Here is a 22,852-nt window from a genome sequence, read left to right on the forward strand (position 1 = left end):
CTCTGTCCCTTTATTTCTCCTCATTTTATGAACTCAGGATGGCTTTTAAAGATTGTCAATGTGAAGGCATTAAAGATAGTTTTTAACTTCTTTGGGTTTTAAACCTCAGTCATCATACAGTACTTAGAATTCCACAGAGGCGCTGAAACAAAGAATATGAAACAGCAAGACTGGTATATTTGTCTAAACAATATTTATCTTATGATAAGATAACAAAGGAGAGGGAATCCTTATACTCACACCATGTAGTATAGCAAAATATAAAGAAATAAATGCTAGAGGTGATACTTACTCAGAAAACATCACTGAATTTGGTGAAACTCAGACTTCTGGAACGCTATTCGAGCACTCAGGGCCAGGAGTATATTATGATTTAATGGTACTTGTCCGCTGTGTTTGATGAGCTGTCCTAGGGAAAACATTGTGAAGCAATAAAGCATCCATTTGGCTCCTAAGTAATGAGAGAGGCATTGCTCTTTGCATTAACTATTTATTCAGGAAGAGGAGTGACCAAGGCTAATAAGTTTTATCCAAAGAAGGTCATTTAAAGCAGAAGAAAATGCACAAACGAGGTTGTCTTCGATTTCACATGCAATTAGCAAAGACCCAGAGTGAGCTGGTTGGTGCCCCTGTGCCATGTGACTTTGGGCTGGCTGTATTTAAGTGCCGATGCCTGTCAGATGTAGTAAAGCCTCTGGGTCTCAGGAAGGATGGTGTAGTAGGACCCATTCCAGTGACCTGAGTGGAAGGCATGGCTGGTGAGTGTCAGTGATCGGTTAGTTTTCTCTACTGTTGAGAGTCAGATTTATTTTCTACCATCAGTGGTAGTGAGTCAGGCTCACTAGTCTCCTCTTCAAGGGAAGCATTCTCTGTTCCTTTTTTTTTTTTAAGGTCATTATTTTTCATCCCTGTGTAATGTGGAACACTTAGACTTATTGTTTGATCAACAAATTGAAACCTGAGGAAAGTTCATATTTGCTATATTAATTCATCTCTAAATACTGTTTGGGAACACTTTCTAGATCGAAATGTAATGCTTTATTCTTGTTCTCTGACTACATAAATGGTTCTTTCTTTGCAGTAAATGTGTAGGATTTAGGTAACTTTGAGATTGCATCCAGAGTTCTGCATTCACTCACATATAAGGGTTTCTTTCAAGTCAGTCCAGACTCTTACTTTGAAGAATTTTTAACAGCTTGAATCTTCCATTGCTCTTGATCTAAGGTTTTTAGTGCAATTATTTGACGTGGCTAGTGACAAGACAAGAAAGATGAAAGTCACCGCTATTTCTTCAAGTCAATGAAGGATTTTTATGCTAATTCCTTCTCCACATTCTGACTAAAAAAGTAAAACAGTTTCTACATAATGATGGGTAAACTCCTTAAGCATCATATTCAAATAGGCATCAGGAATGGCATGTAAATTCAAGTATTAGAACTGTCTTGATATGCTGTAGTGGATCAGGTATGCAACCACTTAGTATTGCATTCTTTTAGATTTCAGCTTAGAAATATTTTCCTTGTTGAAAATTCTATAATAGATAGAAGCTGACTATGAACCACTTGGCAGTATATGTTTTCAAGATTTGTTCCATAAAATAAGATGGAGTGTTTCTGGGATCATAGAGTTAAAGGGCTAGAAAGCCTGCTAATTAGATAGCAACAGGATGAAAGACAAGACAAATCTCCTAGGAATCTTTTTTTTTTAAGTATATATCAAACACAGAAAACAAAACTTGCCTATGTTGCAAGATTTTTATTTTCCTTTAAAAAAAGACAGATGGAAGTATCTCATAAGATGTTAGGTTTTGCAAAAATCCCTTGTGTTGGTTAACAGTGACTAGATCCATTTATCCTTTCAGATAATCACTCCATTCAGAAGGCTGATGTTGTGTGCTGAGAACAGAAAGGAGATGGAAGATTGGATCAGCTCTCTGAAGTCTGTACAAACCCGAGAACCTTACGAGGTAAGAGACCATTCTTCTATCACCTCAGATGCTTACAGTATGAGTGTTAATCCAGGAACTAGAGCTGTACTGTGGTGTATAGTTAAAAAATTTGCTTTGATGTTAAAATGAGTGGGTTGAGATTTTGGTCATTACTGTAATCTATGCATTCCTAGTAGCTCACCTATAGCCTTGTTATCCCTCTATCTGGCAACTCTCTCCTAATGTCTCCTTCCTAGGTGGCCCAGTTTAATGTGGAACATTTCTCAGGGATGCATAACTGGTACGCCTGCTCCCACGCCCGCCCCACCTTCTGTAACGTGTGCAGAGAGAGTCTTTCTGGAGTCACCTCCCATGGCCTGTCCTGCGAAGGTACTGTACTGTGTACGGTCTTACCTGTGCTCTTCCATCTGTAATTCTACTCTCGATTGTACAGCAGACATCCCTCCCATTGCAAGGGAAACAGACACACTGACCGCAGGAAAGCACTTCAGGGGGGTTGGGTGTGAGGGGGAGCAGTGGCTGGAGTCTCTCAGATGGAACATAGTGTATTTTTTTCATAGCTTAACATTGAGCTCTGCATGCTGAGGACTAAGGTGAGAAAATATTGTTTCTCTGGAAAAGATAAAGATAAACATCATATGGAAGGAAGCATAAATTGAAATACAGTGGATAACTACAGTCTAAACAACATCCTTGAACTTGACAACATCCTAGTATTCTTGATTCTGATTGATTGTGGAAAGCAAAACTTTTGAGGGGGGGCGGTTGGGACAGTGTATATATTCTTCTGAAAGTTTCTGGTTTTTATTTAGATTGCATGGTTTGAAACTCTCTTTTGTTTCCTTTGTGTTTACTTTCAGCGGGTTATAACTGATTGATTGGTGATCAGTGGTTGTGCCCGTGCTGTATCAAGGGACTTTATGCATAGCTGGGCAGGTGAAGTGATATACCACTGAGCCCTCACCCTTAGCTTCAAAGTCCTCTTTTTAAATTTCTTCAAATTTTTATAAAACTAAAGCCTATGCTGTTGCTTTTACCATAGGATTTTTAAAAGTTATCATTTAGGAATAGTGATTACCTGCAATAAATACATTAATGATTACCCCAAGAAAACTTGCAGCTTCTAGGGGGTTGGGGAGCAGGTCAGATGCAGAGTGGTTTGTATAGCATGCAGAAGAAGCCTTGCAAAACAAGGTAAAGAAAACACATTACTTCTTTTGATATATTTTGTCATACTTCAGCGTTGAATTATGAAAAGCATTGTGTACTGTTGTTGGGACTACATGTAATACTAATAGCAGTGTTTTTCTTATACCTATCATCCTCACTACATAGGAGGCTGAGATCTGAAAATTGTAGTTCAAAGCTAGCCCAGGCGTAAAAGTCTGAGACTCTTACCTCCAATAAACTACTCAGAAAAAGCCTGAAGTGATGTTGTGACTCAAATGGTAGAGCACTAGCCTTGAGCAAAAGAACCTCAGGGACAGTGCCCAGGCCCTGGGTTTAAGCTCCAGGACCTTCACCAAAACAAGCAAAAATTAGAACAAAACCAAAAATCTTTAAGTAATTTTGAATATAACTAATCATGATTAAATAATTAGTAGTAGGGTCACAATTTTAATTGCCTTTGAGAGATAAACTCTATGATCATCTTTGTTTGGTTAGAACCCCTACACCCTGCCACCCCCCAGCACACTTTACCAGGAGACAGAAGACTTTATGCATTTAGATGTCCTTTCCTATCAGGTGGGGATGCTAGCCTTTTAAAGCTTATAGAATCCTGTGAAAAGCAACTGAGAGGACACATACAATGACACTAATAATTAGGGCACCTGAGGTGTAGAAGTTTGTAATGGTGACATATTGTATGAGAAAATTGTCAGGTAGGTAGCTCCAGATTTCATCATAAGAATTCATTGAAGGTGAAAATTTGGTGCAGTTGATAAAGTTTCTGTTTTTATATGTAAAGAATAATTGTAAACAAAGATGAAACTAGCCTTTCTGTTTTTAGCAATTCAAAGGGGTTCATATGAACCCGAATGAATCCTCCCTCTATGATCTGTCATGTGTTATTATTGTGAAGATCTTTTAACTATTATCTCAAAAATGCTATTTAAGCAAAAGAAAATAAAAAAAAACAAGGTCTAAGATACTCTCTGCTTCCCTTCTGAGGTACTAAGTATATTTAATTAGTTAGTAATTGAATCAATAATGGAATAACAGAATATTTTCCTAAGCATTTCAAGGGAAAAATGACAATTTCTTTTGTTGGTAAGAATAAAACACTGTTTTAAAAACCTCGAAATAAATGTATAATATCCTCTGTAAGAAACATGTTCTTAACTTTGGTTAAAAGTCTTCATTATTGGACTTAAAAGTTTTCTTTCTACTATTGTATTTTAGTGTACATTTTCTCAACTGGTAAAAATTTAAAGTCCACAATGTCTTGCCTATTAGTATTTTTAGAGCTGTAGCAAAAGTAAAAAAAAATTCCAAGGGCTCTCTAAATGTTAAAAAAAATTATGTTTTTAGCGGGATACGGGGAGCTCATGCCTGCCTAGCTCCTCAGGAGGCTGAGATTTGAGGGTGGCAGTTTGAAGCCAGCCCAAGGAGGAAAGTCCATGAGACTCTAATCTCTTAATTAACCACCAAGAAAGCTGAAGTGGAGCTTCGATTCGAGTGGTAGAGTGTCAGCCTTGAGCAAAAGTGCTTTGGGACAGTGCACCCAGGCCCTGAGTTCAAGCCTCAGGACTAGCACCAAAAAAATAAAGTGTTCATTTTGAAAAGTAGTTGACTTCTCTTCTTTATTTTCCCCAGTGTGTAAATTCAAGGCTCACAAAAGGTGTGCAGTGAGGGCAACAAATAACTGCAAATGGACCACGCTAGCCTCCATTGGAAAGGATATCATTGAGGATGAAGACGGAGTAAGCTGCCATCTCTGACCCCTTCCCGATGCTGCCTGTCTTATGTCCTGCTCTAATAGAAAGTAGTGATGGTAGTTAAATGGGAGTGTTGACAGTTAGGGTTAAATAGATGGCTTTCATTGATTTTGAGCTCTTATTGTTAATTCATAGCTTCATTCAGCTCTTGGTTTGAGGGACTTAAGAACTGCTGCCCATCTGGGCTGTTTAGATGTATATCTGACAGACTGTAGGCTTCTTTAAGGATCAGCTGACATGTTCACACTTCGGACTCTGGGATCTCCAGTCAACAGTATCCCCATCTTATCTTGCACATGAATCTATGAAGGACCTTAGTGATCACTGTTTCATAAAACCCTTTGTACCACCTTTCTCCTCGACTGCATTTCAACTGAACCCCAAAGGGCAGGCTTTTGTCTTGCTTATCTTTGTAACTCTACAGGGCTCAGGCATGACAGATGCTCAGTAAATGTGAGGGAAATGAATGAACACCAGGTGTGACACATCCCTGACTCCTTGAGTTAGAAGCCATTCTGTATCTTCTCTAGGGTGAGATGGTGTCCTTCCCTAGACTTCACCCTGGCTGCACTTTCTTCTTGCTCCGCAGGTTGCTATGCCTCACCAGTGGCTCGAGGGCAACCTGCCTGTGAGCGCCAAGTGTGTGGTCTGTGACAAAACATGTGGCAGCGTTCTCCGTCTACAAGATTGGAAATGCCTTTGGTGTAAAACGATGGTGAGGTTTGGAAGTAGTTCATCCTTTTTATTAGCTTGTTTCTTACATGGTTCAGAGACAAGCAGAGTAGAGCACGGTTGTTCTGCACGATTCTCTCACTATGATGTTCAGTATTTTAAGTGTATTTCTTCTTCTGCTCCCTGTCTGTGGTCATTTTACCAAATGCCCTGTTTGTATTTGTTTCTATCCTTTATGTCAGATTCCCTTTCCCAGAGTTTTTTTTTTCCCATATTGCTTTTCATCCACAGTGGTCTGCTGTTTCTGGGCCTGTTTTTACCACCTGGTGCTCACAAGTACATCCCTACCTACACATTTCCCCATCTTCACTGACATACAAAATGGAATTTTATTGCAGCCTGTGTATATTCTCTGTGTATATTCAAATTCAGTAGGCAATTTAATTAAATTTACTTACTTCCTTAATTAAATTTTAAATTATAGAAGTTTATGTAACAGAAATAGATATTTAGGATTTGGGAGTATAGCTCAGGTGGTAGAATACCTGCCTAGAAAGTGCAAGGCCACCTGTAATGGTAGCTACTCAGGAGGCTGAGATCTGAGAGTCATGGTTTGTAACCAGCCAAGGCAGGAGTACTAGCCTTGGGCGAAAAACATTGAAGACAGTACCCAGGTCCTGAGTGCAATAATAGACCCTATAATAGACCACCTCCCCCCGCCCCACCCAAAAAGTGCAAGGCCCTAAGTTCAAACCGCAGTACCACCAAAAATTAAATATTTTAAAACTCTTTTTTAAGGCAGGTACATATCATGTGCGCCCTCAGCAGTGAATGGTCCTGCTAGTGACAGACATCATGAGAACAGGGCTTCTGACTGCAAGAGGACAGTCACGTCCCACCAGAGAGGTTATGTGGATGGGTAATGTGGTGAAACAGCCCACAGGATCAGTAGACCACAGCTGTGTGTGCTCTTCTTAGCAGTGGGGAATGCTGACCATTGCAGTGGTGGCTTTGCACTATAGCAGATTTGTTCAGTATTGTTTTGAGTCTTATCACATTAACATTACGGGTCTGAATTTGGAAGTTACCCCAAATTTAAGAAGGTAGGAAAACGATAGTTTTGTCTAAGTATAGTGAGGATAAGCAGGTGGGAGAAATGTATGGATTTCCTTATCAGTGAGATTACTTCTTAAGCCCCAGAAATAAATAGATTCTATAGACTTTTAAAATTAGGCCTGATAAAGTAATCTATGATGCTTTTTAATTTTCAATTCAAATATAATTCCTTTGGCCTCATACTTTTGCCATTCTTTAGAAGTTCTCTGTTTTATTAGCTATAAATATGTGTTACTTTTAATTTCTCCTTAGTTAATATATAATACATATTCTGTACAAGCATCTTACCTTGCACTCTTAAGTACACTCCACTCCCTAAAGCCCTCTTATGCCATTCTTTATTGTTATAGAATGCTGCCCATAAACAAGTTCTTGAGAGCTATTATTCTACCTAAGATTGTCTTTTGGAGTCCAAGAAGTGATAGTATTTTCTGCTTCTTTTATTAGCTATTCATATATCAATCTATTTCTCTACTCTAGAACAAGAGGTATTTATCTCTAGCTTTTTGAAAGAAAACTATTTTTTAAAAGGGCTTTATGTAAGTTGTCTTTACCTGCAATGTATTTTCTCACTCAACATTATTATAAATATCTTTGTTTTCTCCCTATGATTCGCATGTGTTTTACAAAATCCATTTTAGGGCTAACTGAGCATTCTAATTTCTCTAAAACACATTTGGTTGTTAATTAATACAAATTATAATAGGAAATTTTCCCCAAATAGGCTATCAAGTGAATATAAATTACTATTAAATTTCATGTATTCTCCCAAAGTTTTACTCATTACAGGTTTAATTAGTGTGCTAGTTTTCTTAAAGGTCTTATGAAATAAGAACATATTTAAAAATGTTTTATAAAATGTTAGCTTTTACTGATTAAAACATTGGAAAGGCTCTTCTGAATAATCCACAAGGTATTCTAACTAGTCTGGCTCCAACTGGATAAATTAGTTCTGCATGATTTTCCATAGTCATCACATCAGTGACTTTGAAACTTTTTGTTTCTGAAGAGTTAGCATTTTTACAGCAAGCCCGTGCTGTGGTCTAGCTGAGAAAATATGTGCTTGCCATCCTATTTAAATTCCACAAAAGCAATGTAAATAGAAAGTTATAAGATCAATGTTGAAAAAGTAGACACATTGCAAATTTTATTTATTTTCATTAAATTGTATAACAATTTTTATAAGGCAGGCACCTTTGATGTATTTTATGGCATTGATAATAAAACATTGGTTAAGCTCTCTCGCTCTTTCTCTTTGCCTTTGCCTGTCTCTCTCCCCCTTCTGTCCCTTTTTCTCTTCTTTCTCTCTTCCTCTGAATCTTGTCTTCTTGCTCTCTTCTTGCTTTCACCAAGCACGCATTGTGCATTGACTCGTTTAGAGACAATCAGAGAAATACGCTGTATGAACCAAAATCAAGTTCCCATCTGTAAAATCCATAGTCTGTTCCTTAAACTGGTTTATAAATTATTGAACATTTTGTGATGCTGTTGATCCTAAATGACTGGTTCTGTAGGTATAGTTTATAACATAGCCAAACATTGATTTGTTTTTATGACTCTTGAAGGTTTATTTGTTTGTTATTAGGTACACACTGCCTGCAAAGATTTATACCCTCCTGTCTGCCCACTTGGCCAATGCAAAGTTTCTATCATACCTCCAATTGCACTGAATAGCACTGATTCTGATGGTATGTAGCAGTAGTGTAAGTATGTATATTTCTGACATATTTAATACTGAAGTGTATATTTGATTTCTAGAATAAATAGAACTGTGATAGGTTATTCTTGTCAGTTTTTTATATAATAATTTCATTTAAGGTGCTGAATAGTACCTTTGACTTTTAAAATAACATTTTTAATGGAAGTTGTAACATAGCCAGTAACGCATAAGTCTTTTAGATTTTACATTTCAGCCAATAAAATCAGACCATCATTTTGTATAGAAATGCAATCTGAAAATGTTAATATTTAAAAGTTTTATTTCCTTACCATGATTGAAACTGCCTATTAGCAGGGCTACTATTAAATTTTGCTTTCCTATAATTTCATTGCAGGCATTTATGTTCCTATAAATGCATTTACTTTTTTCCAGACTATTACAGCTGAACTGTAAATGCTGAAGAAATTTTCTCCAATGCTGGTTTTGGAACTGCATACTAACAATTTCCTTCTAAGCAAGTCATAGTAAAAGGCTTATATTATTTATCACAACTGAAGTCTTCCCTGGGTGTTGTGCTTTACTTTTATTTTAATATGAATTATGCCAGTAGGAGGTACCTTAGACATAAGTATCTAAAGTTCAAAGTTCTTTAGTATAAATTTTAAAATTAACTTATAACTTCAAGCCAGGCATGGTGGCTATATCTGTAATCCTGGCTACTCAGGAAGCTGAGACATGGAAGATCCTGGTGTGAAGCCAGCCAAGGCAGAAAAGCCTGGGAGACTCCATTCTGATTAATCAGAAAAATGCCTGTCTGGAGTTGTAGCTCCAGTGGTAGAATGCCAGCCATGAGCAAGAAAGCCAAATGAGAGCTGGAGGTCCTGAGTTCAAGCCCCAGGACTGACATAAAATAAATCAACAAATATTCCTTTTTAAAAAACAGCAAGTATGGAATATGGATACATGTATTCTTTGAAAATTGTGACTTCACAGGCTATAATTTATCTTATAACTATCATCAAGACAGTTGGTATATCTCAAATTATCTGTGATTAGTACTTTTACTGTCTTTGGCATGAATTTTCGTTATAGAGCTTACTTTAATGTACATAGAAAGACTGCCACCATTTAGGGGCTAAATTATAATTGAATGTTCCAGTAATAAAGCTTTTATTTTTGTGAACTGATCTTCTTTGCTCTGTGTGTTAATCATTTAAGAGAGGAAGCTGCACACTGACCTTCTGCTGTGTTCTTTCCCAGGTTTCTGTAGAGCAACGTTTTCATTCTGTGTTAGTCCTCTGTTGGTTTTTGTCAATTCTAAGAGCGGAGATAACCAGGGAGTAAAGTTCCTTCGTCGTTTTAAACAGTTGCTAAATCCGGCTCAGGTGTTTGATTTAATGAATGGAGGTCCTCACTTAGGGTAATTCCATTATTGCTAACTATTATTTGAATACTATATAGCACTAGCCATGAAATGTAACTGCCTTTTTCCTTTTTTAAAAAAATAGTTTTTACAGTGTTGGGATTGGGATCCAGGGCCTCACACATGTGTTTGGCTTTGCAACTTGTGAAATTCCAGATTCTCTAGACATATCAACATTGACCTTCCCTCTTGTCTCTGTTTGAAGCTCTGCTTGCCAATTACACACACACACACACACACACACACACAAACTATGCATATATATGTGTATATATACACACACACACACACACACACACACACACACACACACACACACACACACACACACACACACACACACACACACACACACACATATATGCAGTAGTCCTGGGGCTTAAACACAGGGCCTGGGTTCTGTCCCGGAGACTCTTGCTCAAGGCTAGTACTCTACTACATAAACTACAGCACCACTTCTGGCTTTTTCTGAGTAGTTTATTGGAGATAATAGTCTATGGCCTTTCCTGCTGGGGCTAGCTTCAAACTGTGATTTTCAGATCTCAGCCCTTTGAGTAGCTAGGATTACAGGTGTGAGCCACCAGCACCCAGCCCTGCTTGCGAATTCACTTTCAAAAAAAGTTATAAAACTTCCTTATATTAATTCCAAATTCCTTATTGAAATTCCAAAATTTGCTTAGAAAATATTTCAGAATATATGTTACACCACACAATGCTAATAATTTGGTTAGCTCCAGGAAAGATCAACTTGCATCGATGTAAAATACAAAACAACATTAGAAAATTACTTGTCCAGAAGGCTAACATTAATTTATATAACTTACACATAAGCAGTGATTTCACCCAAGTATGGCTATTACCATGGGTCATAAGGACAGTTCCCAAAGGATTTCAGTCTCCTTACTCACATAAATGACAAACAAAAACTTTTTTTCTGTTTGCTGTCCTTTTTAGCTTTCTAGGAAGTCACACAACTTTAAATCTGAAAAAAAATCAAATAGAATTTTGAAGAGAAGTATGACTTGAGAACTTCGTACACTTCTGGTATATACCAATGATTTTTCTGAAAAGGGGATATATACTATGCCTTCCCAGTGAGCAGGCTGTTCGCTTTATAAGACCTTTAGAATATCTCCAGTTGAAATTTCTTCACATGCTTCCTGCAGTGTATTTCTCATATTTTCCACAATACGTTCTAGAACTAGAATATGTCAGAAATTGAGATGAAGAGTCAAAGCACTGGTGGCTCACCTGTAATTCTAGCTACTCATAAGGAAGTCTGAGGTCTGAGGATTGTGGTTCAAAGCCAGCCCAGGCAAGAAAGTTTGTGAGACTCTTATCTCCAATTAGCCGGCCAAAAAACAGAAGTGAAGCTGTGGCTCAAGTGGTACAGTGCCAGCCTTGAGAGCAAAAAGCTAAGGGATAGATCTCAGATCCTGAGTTCAGGCTCCAGGATCTGCATAAGAACGAAAGAAAAAGAAAGAAGAAGGGAGAGAGGAAAGCAAGAAAGAAAAGAGGAGAAAAGGAAAAGAAAAGAAATTGAGACTTGGGTAAAACACTTGCCTTAGATTGGGAGGAGATGAGGATAGATAGGCAAGAGTCAGCAGTGTCTTTGAAAACTGCCTTGGGCCCACCAAGGCCAAAAATAAATCTCTGACTCTTATTTCCAATAAACTACTCAGTAAAAGCCGAAGTGGCACTGTGACTCAAGTGGTAAAGCACTAGCAGCACCAGGTTCTGGGTTCAAGCCTCAGGAGTGGCAAAAAATTTAGAAAAATTAAAAACTGCCTTGATCACTCAGTCACTTAATATCCCACCCTAACTTTCTCTTCCCTGATTGTAACTCTTTTTTTTTTTTTTTTTTTGGCCAGTCCTGGGCCTTGGACTCAGGGCCTGAGCACTGTCCCTGGCTTCTTCCCGCTCAAGGCTAGCACTCTGCCACTTGAGCCACAGCGCCGCTTCTGGCCGTTTTCTGTATATGTGGTGCTGGGGAATCGAACCTAGGGCCTCGTGTATCCGAGGCAGGCACTCTTGCCACTAGGCTATATCCCCAGCCCTGATTGTAACTCTTGAGGCAATGGAATGTCCTTGTAATGAAAAGAGAAAAACCATCACTGTTGCCTCTCACATTACTTTGCCTTTAGTTTTCTTCCCTAGTTTTGCCTTGTTTTTAGTTTTCTCTCCCTCCTTTCCTTCTGAATTTACCTCTAGCTCCACTTATACTTTACTTTCCTTCTTACACTTTGAAAGATTTTTTTTAGTTAAACATTGTACTCATTTTTATAGTATGTAAAAGTTCCCATGTTTTATCTGAACATGGAATTCCAGTGAATACAGAACGACCAAGATTGAGGAACGTGCTTTGTAAAACATATTTATACTAAAATAAATTATTTTTTACTTTCAGTTTAAGATTATTCCAGAAGTTTGACAATTTCCGGATTCTGGTTTGCGGAGGAGATGGAAGTGTAGGTTGGGTTCTATCAGAAATCGATAAGCTCAACCTAAACAAACAGGCAAGTGGTAATCTTTTTGTTATGCTGGTTGATGTGAATGCATCTTAACACACTTGCTGGAGAAGGGCAGAGCCGCTCGTTTCTGAGCTCATGTAAAAGTCTCACTGTTGTGTTCTCTTGTAGTGTCAGCTCGGGGTGTTGCCCTTGGGTACTGGCAATGACCTTGCTCGAGTCCTTGGCTGGGGAGGTTCTTATGATGATGACACTCAGCTTCCTCAGATACTAGAGAAACTAGAACGAGCCAGTACCAAAATGTTGGACAGGTAAAAGAGAACTCTCTTCTAACATCATGTTATCAGTTTCATGAAGACAGACACTTCTCTACTTGGTCTACTATTTGAATCCCAAGCTCAAATGACCTGCAGGGGGTAGATACACTTAATAAAGATTCTTTAGAAAGAATTGTAACAAAACAAACCAAAAAACATGAAAATCAATTCCAATGGCTACGTTGTTTTAAAGATAGGAGACTGTTGATGCTAATAATTTTTAATCTTTGTTCAAGCAAGATAACTAAAATAGTTAATTTTGGACTTTCACTGACTATAATAAGTGGAGCTCTATCTGTTTGTCAAAAATGAACAGATCAGAGAGCTATATAAACTGTAGATTTGTTAGATCATCTCTTGTTAATTGTGTACATTAAGAATAAATGGAGCCAAAGAAGAATGAGATATTTTTGAAGGAAAGAAGAATCTTTTCACAAGGACAGGGAATTAAAAGGAGAGCTTTAAATGATGGAACTCACTATTTATGCTGGCTTAGATCACATTTTTTTCTCACATTTTTGAAGCACTGAGGATTGAACCCAGGGCCTCTCACTTAGCTAAACAATTGCTTTACCATTTGAGCTATGCCCTCTGTTGTCCTATTTTGTTTTGAGATGAAGGTCGCACTAATTTGCCTGGCTGGACTTGAACCTTGGATTCAGCTCTTCAGCTTCCAAGTAACTTGGATGATACAGTATACCATGCCTAGCTGATTTTGTCTCTTATCTGCCTATTTATAAAACAAATCAAAATGTATGTAGGCTGTTTTGAAGAAGGGATTCAGAGCTGGAGTTTTAAGAAACAACAGGACTCAGTAATAATTACTGCCCCCCTACCCAATGTGGAGGAGACAAATGTCAAAATATCATTATAGCCTTGAGCTAACATGAATCAAAACAATGTTGATAAGATTAACCATCTGCAAAACTCTTCCCGAAAATAACAAAATTTCATCTGGGAGGCACCAATTTAAAATGTAATTACTCTAAGATGAGCTATAATCTAATTAATTGTAACCTTATCTGTCATAAGGTAATGTTATAATGCCTGATTCCTTTTGCTGAAAAAATATTTTTTAAAGCTGGCCAGTAGAAAATTGGTCTATATTTGTCCAGAATTTCATAAAAGAGGCGCTCACTAGTTTGGCTGTCTGATGGCTCATGATGTGGGATTGGAGCTGGATCCAGTGTCCAATCCTTAAAAGAGCCTGGAGGTTTATCAGATATAAAAAGGTAACCATGCAAGGTGATGGATAAATTAATCAGCTGACATAATGATTATTTTACCATGTTTACATATAAAACCATCAGGTTACAGACCTTAAATATATACAGTTTTTAATCAAGTTTTATCTTAAGGAAGCTGAAGGGGGAAAGAGATTGGCAAGAAACAAAATCATCATTGTTTACAAAAGAGCTAGGAGGTAATTTCCCAGACAGCTGTTCCATTCTTTGCTTACCAAAAAAGCAAAATATTTAAAATACTTTCTTTGTTAAATTTAAAGACCACTCCAGCTGCATCCTAGGAAATGGTGCTAGATGTTTCCTGTACCCTGGGCTTGTGCTTAGTTAGCCCTTCGTGTTGTACACAGTCATTTATCCAGGTGGTCAATGTGGTAAATTCCTTCCTACCAACAGGCACACAGAAAACACAAGAAAAAAATAAATAAAAGCAGATTCAAAAGCCTAGGGCCTTTATTAGAAACAAGAACACAGTTGTTCCTGTGTTTTATTTGCTGTTAAAACTACAGTTAAAAACAACAACAAAACCAGCCAGGCATTGGTGACTCATGCTTGTAACCCTAGCTACTCAGGAGGCTGAAATCTGAGGATCACAGAAGCCAACCTGGGCAAGAAGGCCCTCCAGACTCTTATCTCCAGTTAACCAGAAAAAAACTAGAAATGGAGCTTTGGTTTAAGTGGAAGAGCACTTGAGTGAAAAGCTGAGGGAAAGCATCTATGCCCTGAATTCAAGCCTCAGTACTGGCACAAAAAACAAACATAAAACAGTTACTCTGGCACCATAGGAAAAAAAGCGGAGGAGGGGGATCACTCTCATAACATTCTACATTTTGATTTATTTGATTTTTAGAAGCACTGTGGCATGGCTCAGAAAAGCATTATTATGAGAATCTTAGATTAAGGCTTTTACAGACAATGAGAAAAGAACAAATAACGTTAGTTGTCTGCCTGACACTTCTAATAATTTTATTCAGTCATCACTGCACGGAGAGAACAAACAATTGTCATCTCCATTTTCCTGGTAAGAAGGCCTCAGGAGGTTTTGACATGAAGAGTCTATAGCTTCATAGTACTAAAACTGGTATCTAAACCCAAACTCAATACTCCAGTTCCAGAGATCTTTCCTTAGCAAGTCACTCTCTCCCTTACAGCACTGTAGACCCCTGAGAATTCCCAGCCTTTCGGTTTCTGACTCTGTGCCTAGCACAGATATGTTCCTCTGCTGGCTGACTCCTTCCTCTCTTGCTGCTACTTTCCCCAGCTCCTTCTGTTTCAACTGTTCCATGTTGAGGAGAGAGCTACAGCATGAAAGTCAGAGTAAAGGTCAATTTCTTTCCATTGTTTTAACTCTTTGACTAGAGGAATTTATTCAACTATGATGACCTTGCCTATTTTGGAGGTACTGGGATTTGAATTCAGGACCTTGCCTCCTTTTGCTTTTCATATTTTTCCAGTAGTCTCACATTATGTCTGGGCTGTAATCCTCATATGTATGCCTCTCATATAGATGGAGTGACAGGTATATACACTACCATGCACGGCTTCTTATTAATTGAGGTGAGGTCTTGTGAACTTCTTTTGAACAGGCTGACCTTGAACTATCATCCTCCAATCATTAGGATCATTCTCCCTAGAATTAGGATTACAACTGTGCACTGTACTACACCCAGCTGTGAACTAGAATTTTATGACTTCAGTTGCAGTTTTCTGTATTTGTATATTTTCAAGTTTAGGTACTTTGACTACTTGTGTCATCCTTATTTTCTGTGCTATATTAGTGCTTCTTTAGGAAAGTCTGTGCTTTGTATGTGTGTGTGTACACACATGCATGCAGGTGTGTGCATTGAACTCAAGGTTTCAAACTTGCTCAGCTTGCTTGCTGCACTGTTGCTTAAGAGACATTCATTGTTTATCTGTTTCACAATGGATGGATGGATGAATGGATCAATGGATGGAAAAGAAGGAAAGATGGATAGATGTATGGATGGCTTTTGATGCTTAAGTATAAATGTCTATAATATTTTCACATAAATAATTGAATAATTGCACATTTACATATTTTAAGAAACAGCGTATGTATATTGGAGAAGTTTCGGAAATTTGAAATTATGTTAGTCTGAATGACACAAGAACTCTGTTAGGATATTGAACTTAGGATTTGCCTTTGGGTTCTATCTGTGTTATAGGACTGCTTTTATAATACTATGCTGTTCTTGTAAAACTCATCTTGCTAGTCTTACAGTAATGTCCTGACTTAATGGTTCTTTCCAATTTTGAACATCTTTATTTGAGATAGAATGGATTATCCTGAGTTGACTCCTTTGTTTTGACACCAAATTTGAGTTCAAATTATTTGTTTTGACACTAACACTTATAGTTAACTGAAATAAATTTGCTTGAAGTATTTTTTCTATTTCTATTTCCCCCCCCTGAATCCTGTGCTTGTATTCATTCTTAAATTTAGAAGGGTGCTTACCTAATTTTCAATTCATGTCTAAATGTATGCACTGCATTGGCAAGAGTGGTTAGTACATGAGTAGTGACTCTTTTTTAAGTTGATCTATGGTAGCTTATTTTTTTCCTCTAGGGAATTCTTTTATCATGTAGAAAAATTATTTATTTTATAATTGACATTTTTTGCTTAGTCAAAACTAATGTAATATTTATTTAATCTAGGACATTATTTTAGGCTTTAGGTTGGAAACATTAATAACTTATATCATCTTGCTAGTAAATTGCATTGAAAATTATTTGGAAAGTAGAACAGAAAATAATTTTTTAAAATTCTTTTTTCACTTAGTGAAGAATGAGATACATGTTATACATGAGTATTTATATATGAGTATATATGTGTGGTCTTTAAATGTTTGGAGAAATAGTGAAATCTCCACTAATTGAAGAAATGGTAAAATCATTTAAAAAAGCCAATGTCTTATGAGATTATCAAAGTCTCATATCCTCATTTTTAGTTTAAATTACAATAAAACCACAGTCTACAAAATATCCGTGTGTATATCTGTCACTTTCACATGTTCAACATCTACCTGTTTAATGGACAGATGAATGGGAGGATGAGTATCTGTGTGTGTGTGTGTGTGTGTGTGTGTGTGTGTGTGTGTGTGTGTATACAGTTATACTGAAGTATTTTCTCCCCTCAGGTGGAGTATAATGACGTATGAGCTCAAATTGCCACCAAAGCCTTCTTTACCTCCAGAAGCACCTGAAGAATTTTATGTAAGATCAATCCTTTACCTATTTATCCTTTGAAATGGGGGTAGCTATCTTGGGATGAGCGATGAGACCACCTATTCATGATGGTAATACCATTGTGCTTACTTCATTTTAATTTGGTGAGGGTATGCTATCATTGATCACCAGTAGTTTTTCCCTGGAGTAAAGACTCCTGAAGATCTAGGATAGCCTTTGGAGACCACCTACTCTGGCCTCCTCACTACCCCTGTAGAGTGAATCTGCAATGTTGTGAGGATTCATTCACACAGTGGATGTGTTTAAGTTACCCGGCATGCAATTTCCTTGCTTGTCTCTCTGCCTGGCATACAAGTTCCCTGCCCCTCTTGCCTCTCTGCTTATTTTCTGTTTACCAATAAAGTTCCAGGGTAGCCCAGCTGGTAGCAGCTTCCTATTAGCTTCTACCCATCTCCTGTACTGGCCATTAGCATCTGTGTGATTACTGTCATCCCAGCTCCCTTTAGCAAACTCCAAATGTACCATAGGCCACCTCTCTCCCTCATTACCTTGCCTGCTCCAGGAGGCAGCAGGACAAGGTTAAGCCTGTTCATCCAGAGAAAACAAAGGAAGAAAGGCAGCTCACTTCCTTCTACCCTGCTGCAGGCCATAGATGTCTGCAGTCCTAGATGTTTTAAGAGGCTTAGCATTCTTACTAAACCTTAAAGTAGGATTGATTTACAACAGAGCCTGAATGCCAGAGTATTATTTTCTGGCTCATTAAGACCATTTGATCTATAGTAACTTATTTTTTCCTACAGTAATATTCAAGTTTACTTTGTAATTCTAACATTTGTCCTAAAGAAAATTATGATCTTGTTAAAACTGAGGCACAGAGTGGTCACTAGATATCTGGGGCTGTTACTTAGCGAAACTTGTACTTGAAAATTTTTTTCGATATACGATTTTTTAGATGGGAAGTTAGAAGGAAAAGAAAAAAGACTCGACTATTCTAGAACAATTGCTATTGAAGATTAAGTTATTTCCTGCCTCATTTTCCGACATTTTTACTTACATTATTATCCCATATTGTTATGACCCATCAGTTGTTTTTTTTATAGAAACAAATCTTTTCTCAGAAGCATTTTTATAAAGGTTAGTAATTTTCTTTCCAAAAAGGAAAAAAAGAAAAGCTGGACACTGTGGCTCATGCCTGTCATCCTAGATACTCAGGAGGCTAAGATCTGATGATCGTGGTTCAGAGACAGGCCAGAAAGGAAAGTATCTTGCCTCCAGTACACTACTCAGAAAATGCTGGAAGGGCCAGGCTGGGGCCAGTTGACTCTAAGCCCCATGCTCAATAGGGCTGTTGGTTTGGCCTGGCTTAGCCTCCAGATAGCCCATAGGAGAACAAGATTGGGAGGGTGGGTAGGGATCGGATCTCATACACAAGAAGCAATTGGACACTGTGGCTCAAGTAGTAGAGCAGTAGCCTTGAGCCTTAGAAGCTCAGGGACAGTGCCCAGGCCTGAGTTCAGACCCTGGGATGAGAGAGAGAGAGAGAGGGAGAGGGAGAGGGGGAGGGAGAGGGAGAGGGAGAGGGAGAGGGAGACTACTTAGTGATGCTTACTTCAGAAATGTTCTATTTCCTAACATATAAAATAGAGGCAGATGATTTACTTCTATCAATTCTGTGTAATTGCATTATGAAGAGGGAGTATAATTATAAGTACCTGAAGGAAATGGCTATTCTTTTTTTTTTTTTTTAAGTGCAATGGGCTTTGAGTGAAACTGGTATTTTTTTTTTTTTTTTTTTGGCCAGTCCTGGGCCTTGGACTCAGGGCCTGAGCACTGTCCCTGGCTTCTTCCCGCTCAAGGCTAGCACTCTGCCACTTGAGCCACAGCGCCACTTCTGGCCGTTTTCTGTATATGTGGTGCTGGGGAATCGAACCTAGGGCCTCGTGTATCTGAGGCAGGCACTCTTGCCACTAGGCTATATCCCCAGCCTGAAACTGGTATTTTTAAAAATGTACTTTTATAACAAAGGGTAGCATAGTTCAAGATGACAGATGAAGTAAATGTTCTTGCGGCTGAGCAAGGCCTGACACCCACTGTTGGACTTTTTGACCTTTGAAATACCTGAGAAGTGAGCTAGAGCTTCTCAGCTTATCTCTGGGTGTAGGGAATTGACAAAACACTCAGCTGCCGTTGCCTCAGGCTCCCTGGCTGTAAAACAGGACAATGAAAGGGGTAAGAATATTAAAGATGCATGATTTGATAGTCTGGTATACAATGAAAAATTTCTGCTCTGATTATTACTGAACTTCCAACCCTGATAAGTGAGCAGCTGGGAAGTAGGTTCAGAAGTGACATCTATAATTTCATCCTTGGACATCACAGATTATTTGATTTCGCTCTGAAAGAGATTTTGTAAATTTTGTTTTTAGTTATCATTAATCGATAAAAGACTTGGATTTCTTTAGGTGTAGGTTTCCTAGGGCCCTTAATGAAATTACTAAATGAATCAAATGGCATTCATTCATTTGTTAATGGCATTAGTAGTCATTTAAAATATTTTCCACCCTGCAGGGAAGAGAATAAAACTAATCTCTGAAGAACATCTCCCGCTTCTATTTTTAGAAGTTGTAGTTTTACTTTTCTGATCTTTAAAGATACCATGTCTGAAGTTTAAACCTGCAGAATAATAAAGTTGATTTGGGGGTCTAATACAGTGTTGTGTGTAACTCTGAAGTTCTACCTTCCTCTCCTTTCTTTTTTTTTTCACATTTTTATTATCAAACTGATGTACAGAGAGGTTACAGTTTCATATGTTAGGCATTGGATACATTTCTTGTACTGTTTGTTACCTCGTCCCTCATACCCCTTTCCTCCTCTTCCTTTCCCTTTCCCCCCATGAGATGTTCAGTTCACTTATACCAAACAATTTTGCAAGTATTGCTTTTGTAGTTGTTTGTCTTATTTTACCCTGTGTCTCTCAATTTTGGTATTCCCTTTCAATTTTCTAGTTCTAATACCAGTATACACGGTTTCCAATATACTCAGATAAGATTACAGAGATAGTGTAGGTACAACCACAGGATGGTGATAGAAGAACATCATCAATAATAGAAGCTACAGATACACATGGGACGTTGAAAGTAGTTACAACTGTGATATAACAATTGTTTCCATAGCATGGAGTTCATTTCACTTAGCATTATCTTATGTGTTCATAAGGGTATAGCTATTGGGCCTTGTGATGCTCTGCTGTGACTTGCCTAAACCTGTACTAATTATTCCCAATAAGGGAGACTATAGAGTCTATGTTTCTTTGGGTCTTGCTCACTTCACTTAGTATATTTTTTTCCAAGTCCTTCCATTTCCTTACAAATGGGACAATGTCATTCTTTCTGATAGAGGCATAAAATTCCATTGTGTATATGTACCACATTTTCCTGATCCATTCGTCTACTGAGGGGCATCTGGATTGGTTCCAGATTCTCGCTATGACAAATTGCGCTGCGATGAACATTGTTGTGCTGGTGGCTTTAGTGTGATTATGTTTGTGGTCTTTTGGATAGATACCCAAAAGTGGGGCTGCTGGGTCATAGGGAAGTACTATGTTTAGCCTTCTGAGGAATCTCCATAGCTTGCCAGAGTGTCTGAACCAGTTTACATTCCCAACAATGAAGTAGGGTTCCCTTTTGGCCACATCCCCTCCAACAATTGTTAGTGTTAGTTTTCTTGATATATGACATTCTTACTGGGGTGAGATGGAATCTCAATGTTGTTTTGATTTGCATTTCTTTTATGGCCAGTGATGTAGAGCACTTTTTCATATGTCTCTTGGCCATTCTCATTTCCTTATCAGAGAAGTCTCTTTGTAAGTCTTTAGCCCACTTGATGAGGGGGCTATTGGTCCTTTGCGGTTTAGTTTTGGAGGAAGGTAATTTTTTTAGTTCTGCATATATTTTAGATATGAGGCCTTTGTCCGTTGATTGGCCGGTAAAGATCTTCTCCCAGTCTGTGGGCTTTCTGTTTATCTTGCGAGCTATGTTCTTTGCCATGCAGAAGCTCTGCAGTTTGATGCAGTCCCATCTGCCCAACCTTTCTTTGATTTGTAGCCTTTCTGGGTCTCTGTTAAGGAAGTTCCGTCCTGCGCCAAGGAGCCCAAGTTTCTCTCCTACTCCTTCCTTTAGTGTTTTCAGGGTGTCTGTTTTGATTTCGAGGTCTTTAATCCATTTGGAATTGATTTTGGTGCAGGGTGATGTATAAGGATCTAATTTTATTTTGTTGCATGTGCTGAACCAGTTTTGTCAGCACCATTTGTTAAAGAGGCTATCTTTCTTCCAAACTATTGTTTTAGCTCCTTTATCAAAGATTAAGTAGGCTTAGGTCTGTGGGTTCATTTCTGGGTCTTCAATTCTGTTCCATTGGTTTTCAGGCCTTTTCTTGTGCCAATACCAAGCTGTTTTTATTACTATAGCTTTATAATACAGCTTGAAGTTGGGTATTGTAATTCCTCCAGCACTGTTCTTTCTGCTTAGGATTGTTTTTGTTATTCTAGGTCTTTTATTGTTCCATATGGATTTTTGGATTGCTTCCTCTATTTCATTAAAAAATGGTGTTGGGATATTAATGGGTATTGCATTGAATTTGTGGATAGCCTTTGGCAATATTGCCATTTTGATTATATTAATCCTCCCAATCCAGGAGCATGGGAGGTTTTTCCATTTCCTTAGTTCTGACTTAATTTTGTTTTTCAAGCTTTAAAAGTTCTCATCAAAGAGCTCTTTCACTTCTTTGGTTAAGGTTATTCCTAGGTATTTTATGTTTTTTGAGGCTATTGCAAAAGGAGTTGCTTTCCTGATTTCAGCCTCGGTCTTTGGGTCGTTAGCATAGAGAAAGGCCGTTGATTTTTGAGGGTTTATTTTATATCCTGCAACTTTGCCAAAGTTTTGGATCAGCTCTAGTAGCTTGGAGGTAGAGTCTATGGGATTTTGTTAGGTATAGGATCATGTCATCTGTGAAGAGAGAAAGTTTAACTTCATCTTCTCCTATTTGGATCCTCTTTATATTTTCTTCTTGCCTAATTGCTCTGGTTAGGAATTCTAGTACTATGTTGAAGAGCAGGGGAGAGAGAGTGGACATCCCTGCCTTGTTCCTGATTTTAAAGGGAATGGCTTTAGTTTTTCACCATTTAGAGTTATGCTTGCTGTTGGTTTGTCATAAACTGCCTTGATTATATTCAGGAATGTTCCCTGGAATCCCAGTTTTTCCAGGGCTTTTAGCATAAATGGGTGCTGGATTTTATCAAATGCTTTTTCCGCATGCAGAGATAAAACCATGTTGTTCTTTACCTTGCTCCGGTTGATGTGGTGGATTACATTAATTGATTTGCATATATTAAACCAACTTTGCATCCCTGGGATGAATCCAGTTTGATTGTGGTGTATGATTTTTTTGATGACCTGTTGAAGTCGTTTGGCCAGAATTTTGTTGAGAATTTTTGCGTCTATGTTCATCAGGGAAATCGGTCTATAGTCCACTTTTCGTGATGAGTCCCTGCCTGGTTTTGGGATGAGGGTTATACTGGCTTCATAGAATGTGTCTGGTAGTGAATGTTCCTCTCCTTTCTTGCTGTCAAATTGCTTTTTCATAATCTGCCTTTGAAGGAGGTAAGAGAGAAATTTAGGAGTAATATACACAGTGACTACTGGTACACTCGAATGTGATTCAACACTGTGGTTCCTTTGAGAAGAGGCTAGGTAGGAAGGCTTTATTACAGGAAAAATATTAATTAAGTCTTCAAATATATCTATTTTTGTAGTATTGAGGCTTGAACTCAGGGCTTGCAAGACTTGATGCTTTCCAGGCAGGCT

General features: G+C 38.1%; 1 protein-coding gene across 8 annotated transcripts in view; it reads left to right on the forward strand.

The window, feature by feature from the left end:
- Dgkh (diacylglycerol kinase eta) overlaps positions 1-22,852 on the forward strand; it is a 159,248-nt gene that overhangs the window by 96,608 nt on the left and 39,788 nt on the right. For 7 of the 8 annotated variants that reach the window (XR_007210333.1, XM_048341303.1, XM_048341306.1 and 4 more), the window contains exons 5-13: positions 1,862-1,966; positions 2,185-2,317; positions 4,766-4,872; positions 5,477-5,602; positions 8,261-8,363; positions 9,596-9,755; positions 12,166-12,274; positions 12,398-12,537; positions 16,943-17,018. Coding sequence is in view for 7 of the 8 variants with exons in the window: in XM_048341303.1 (XP_048197260.1) it covers positions 1,862-1,966; positions 2,185-2,317; positions 4,766-4,872; positions 5,477-5,602; positions 8,261-8,363; positions 9,596-9,755; positions 12,166-12,274; positions 12,398-12,537; positions 16,943-17,018 (1,059 nt within the window). In the remaining variant the exon portion in view is untranslated. Of the gene's footprint in view, positions 1-1,861; positions 1,967-2,184; positions 2,318-4,765; positions 4,873-5,476; positions 5,603-8,260; positions 8,364-9,595; positions 9,756-12,165; positions 12,275-12,397; positions 12,538-16,942; positions 17,019-22,852 lie in introns of those variants that run through there. The other variant, XM_048341308.1, reaches the window with a different exon arrangement.

The sequence above is a fragment of the Perognathus longimembris genome, chromosome 3, assembly GCF_023159225.1.
Source record: "Perognathus longimembris pacificus isolate PPM17 chromosome 3, ASM2315922v1, whole genome shotgun sequence".
NCBI lineage: Eukaryota > Metazoa > Chordata > Mammalia > Rodentia > Heteromyidae > Perognathus > Perognathus longimembris.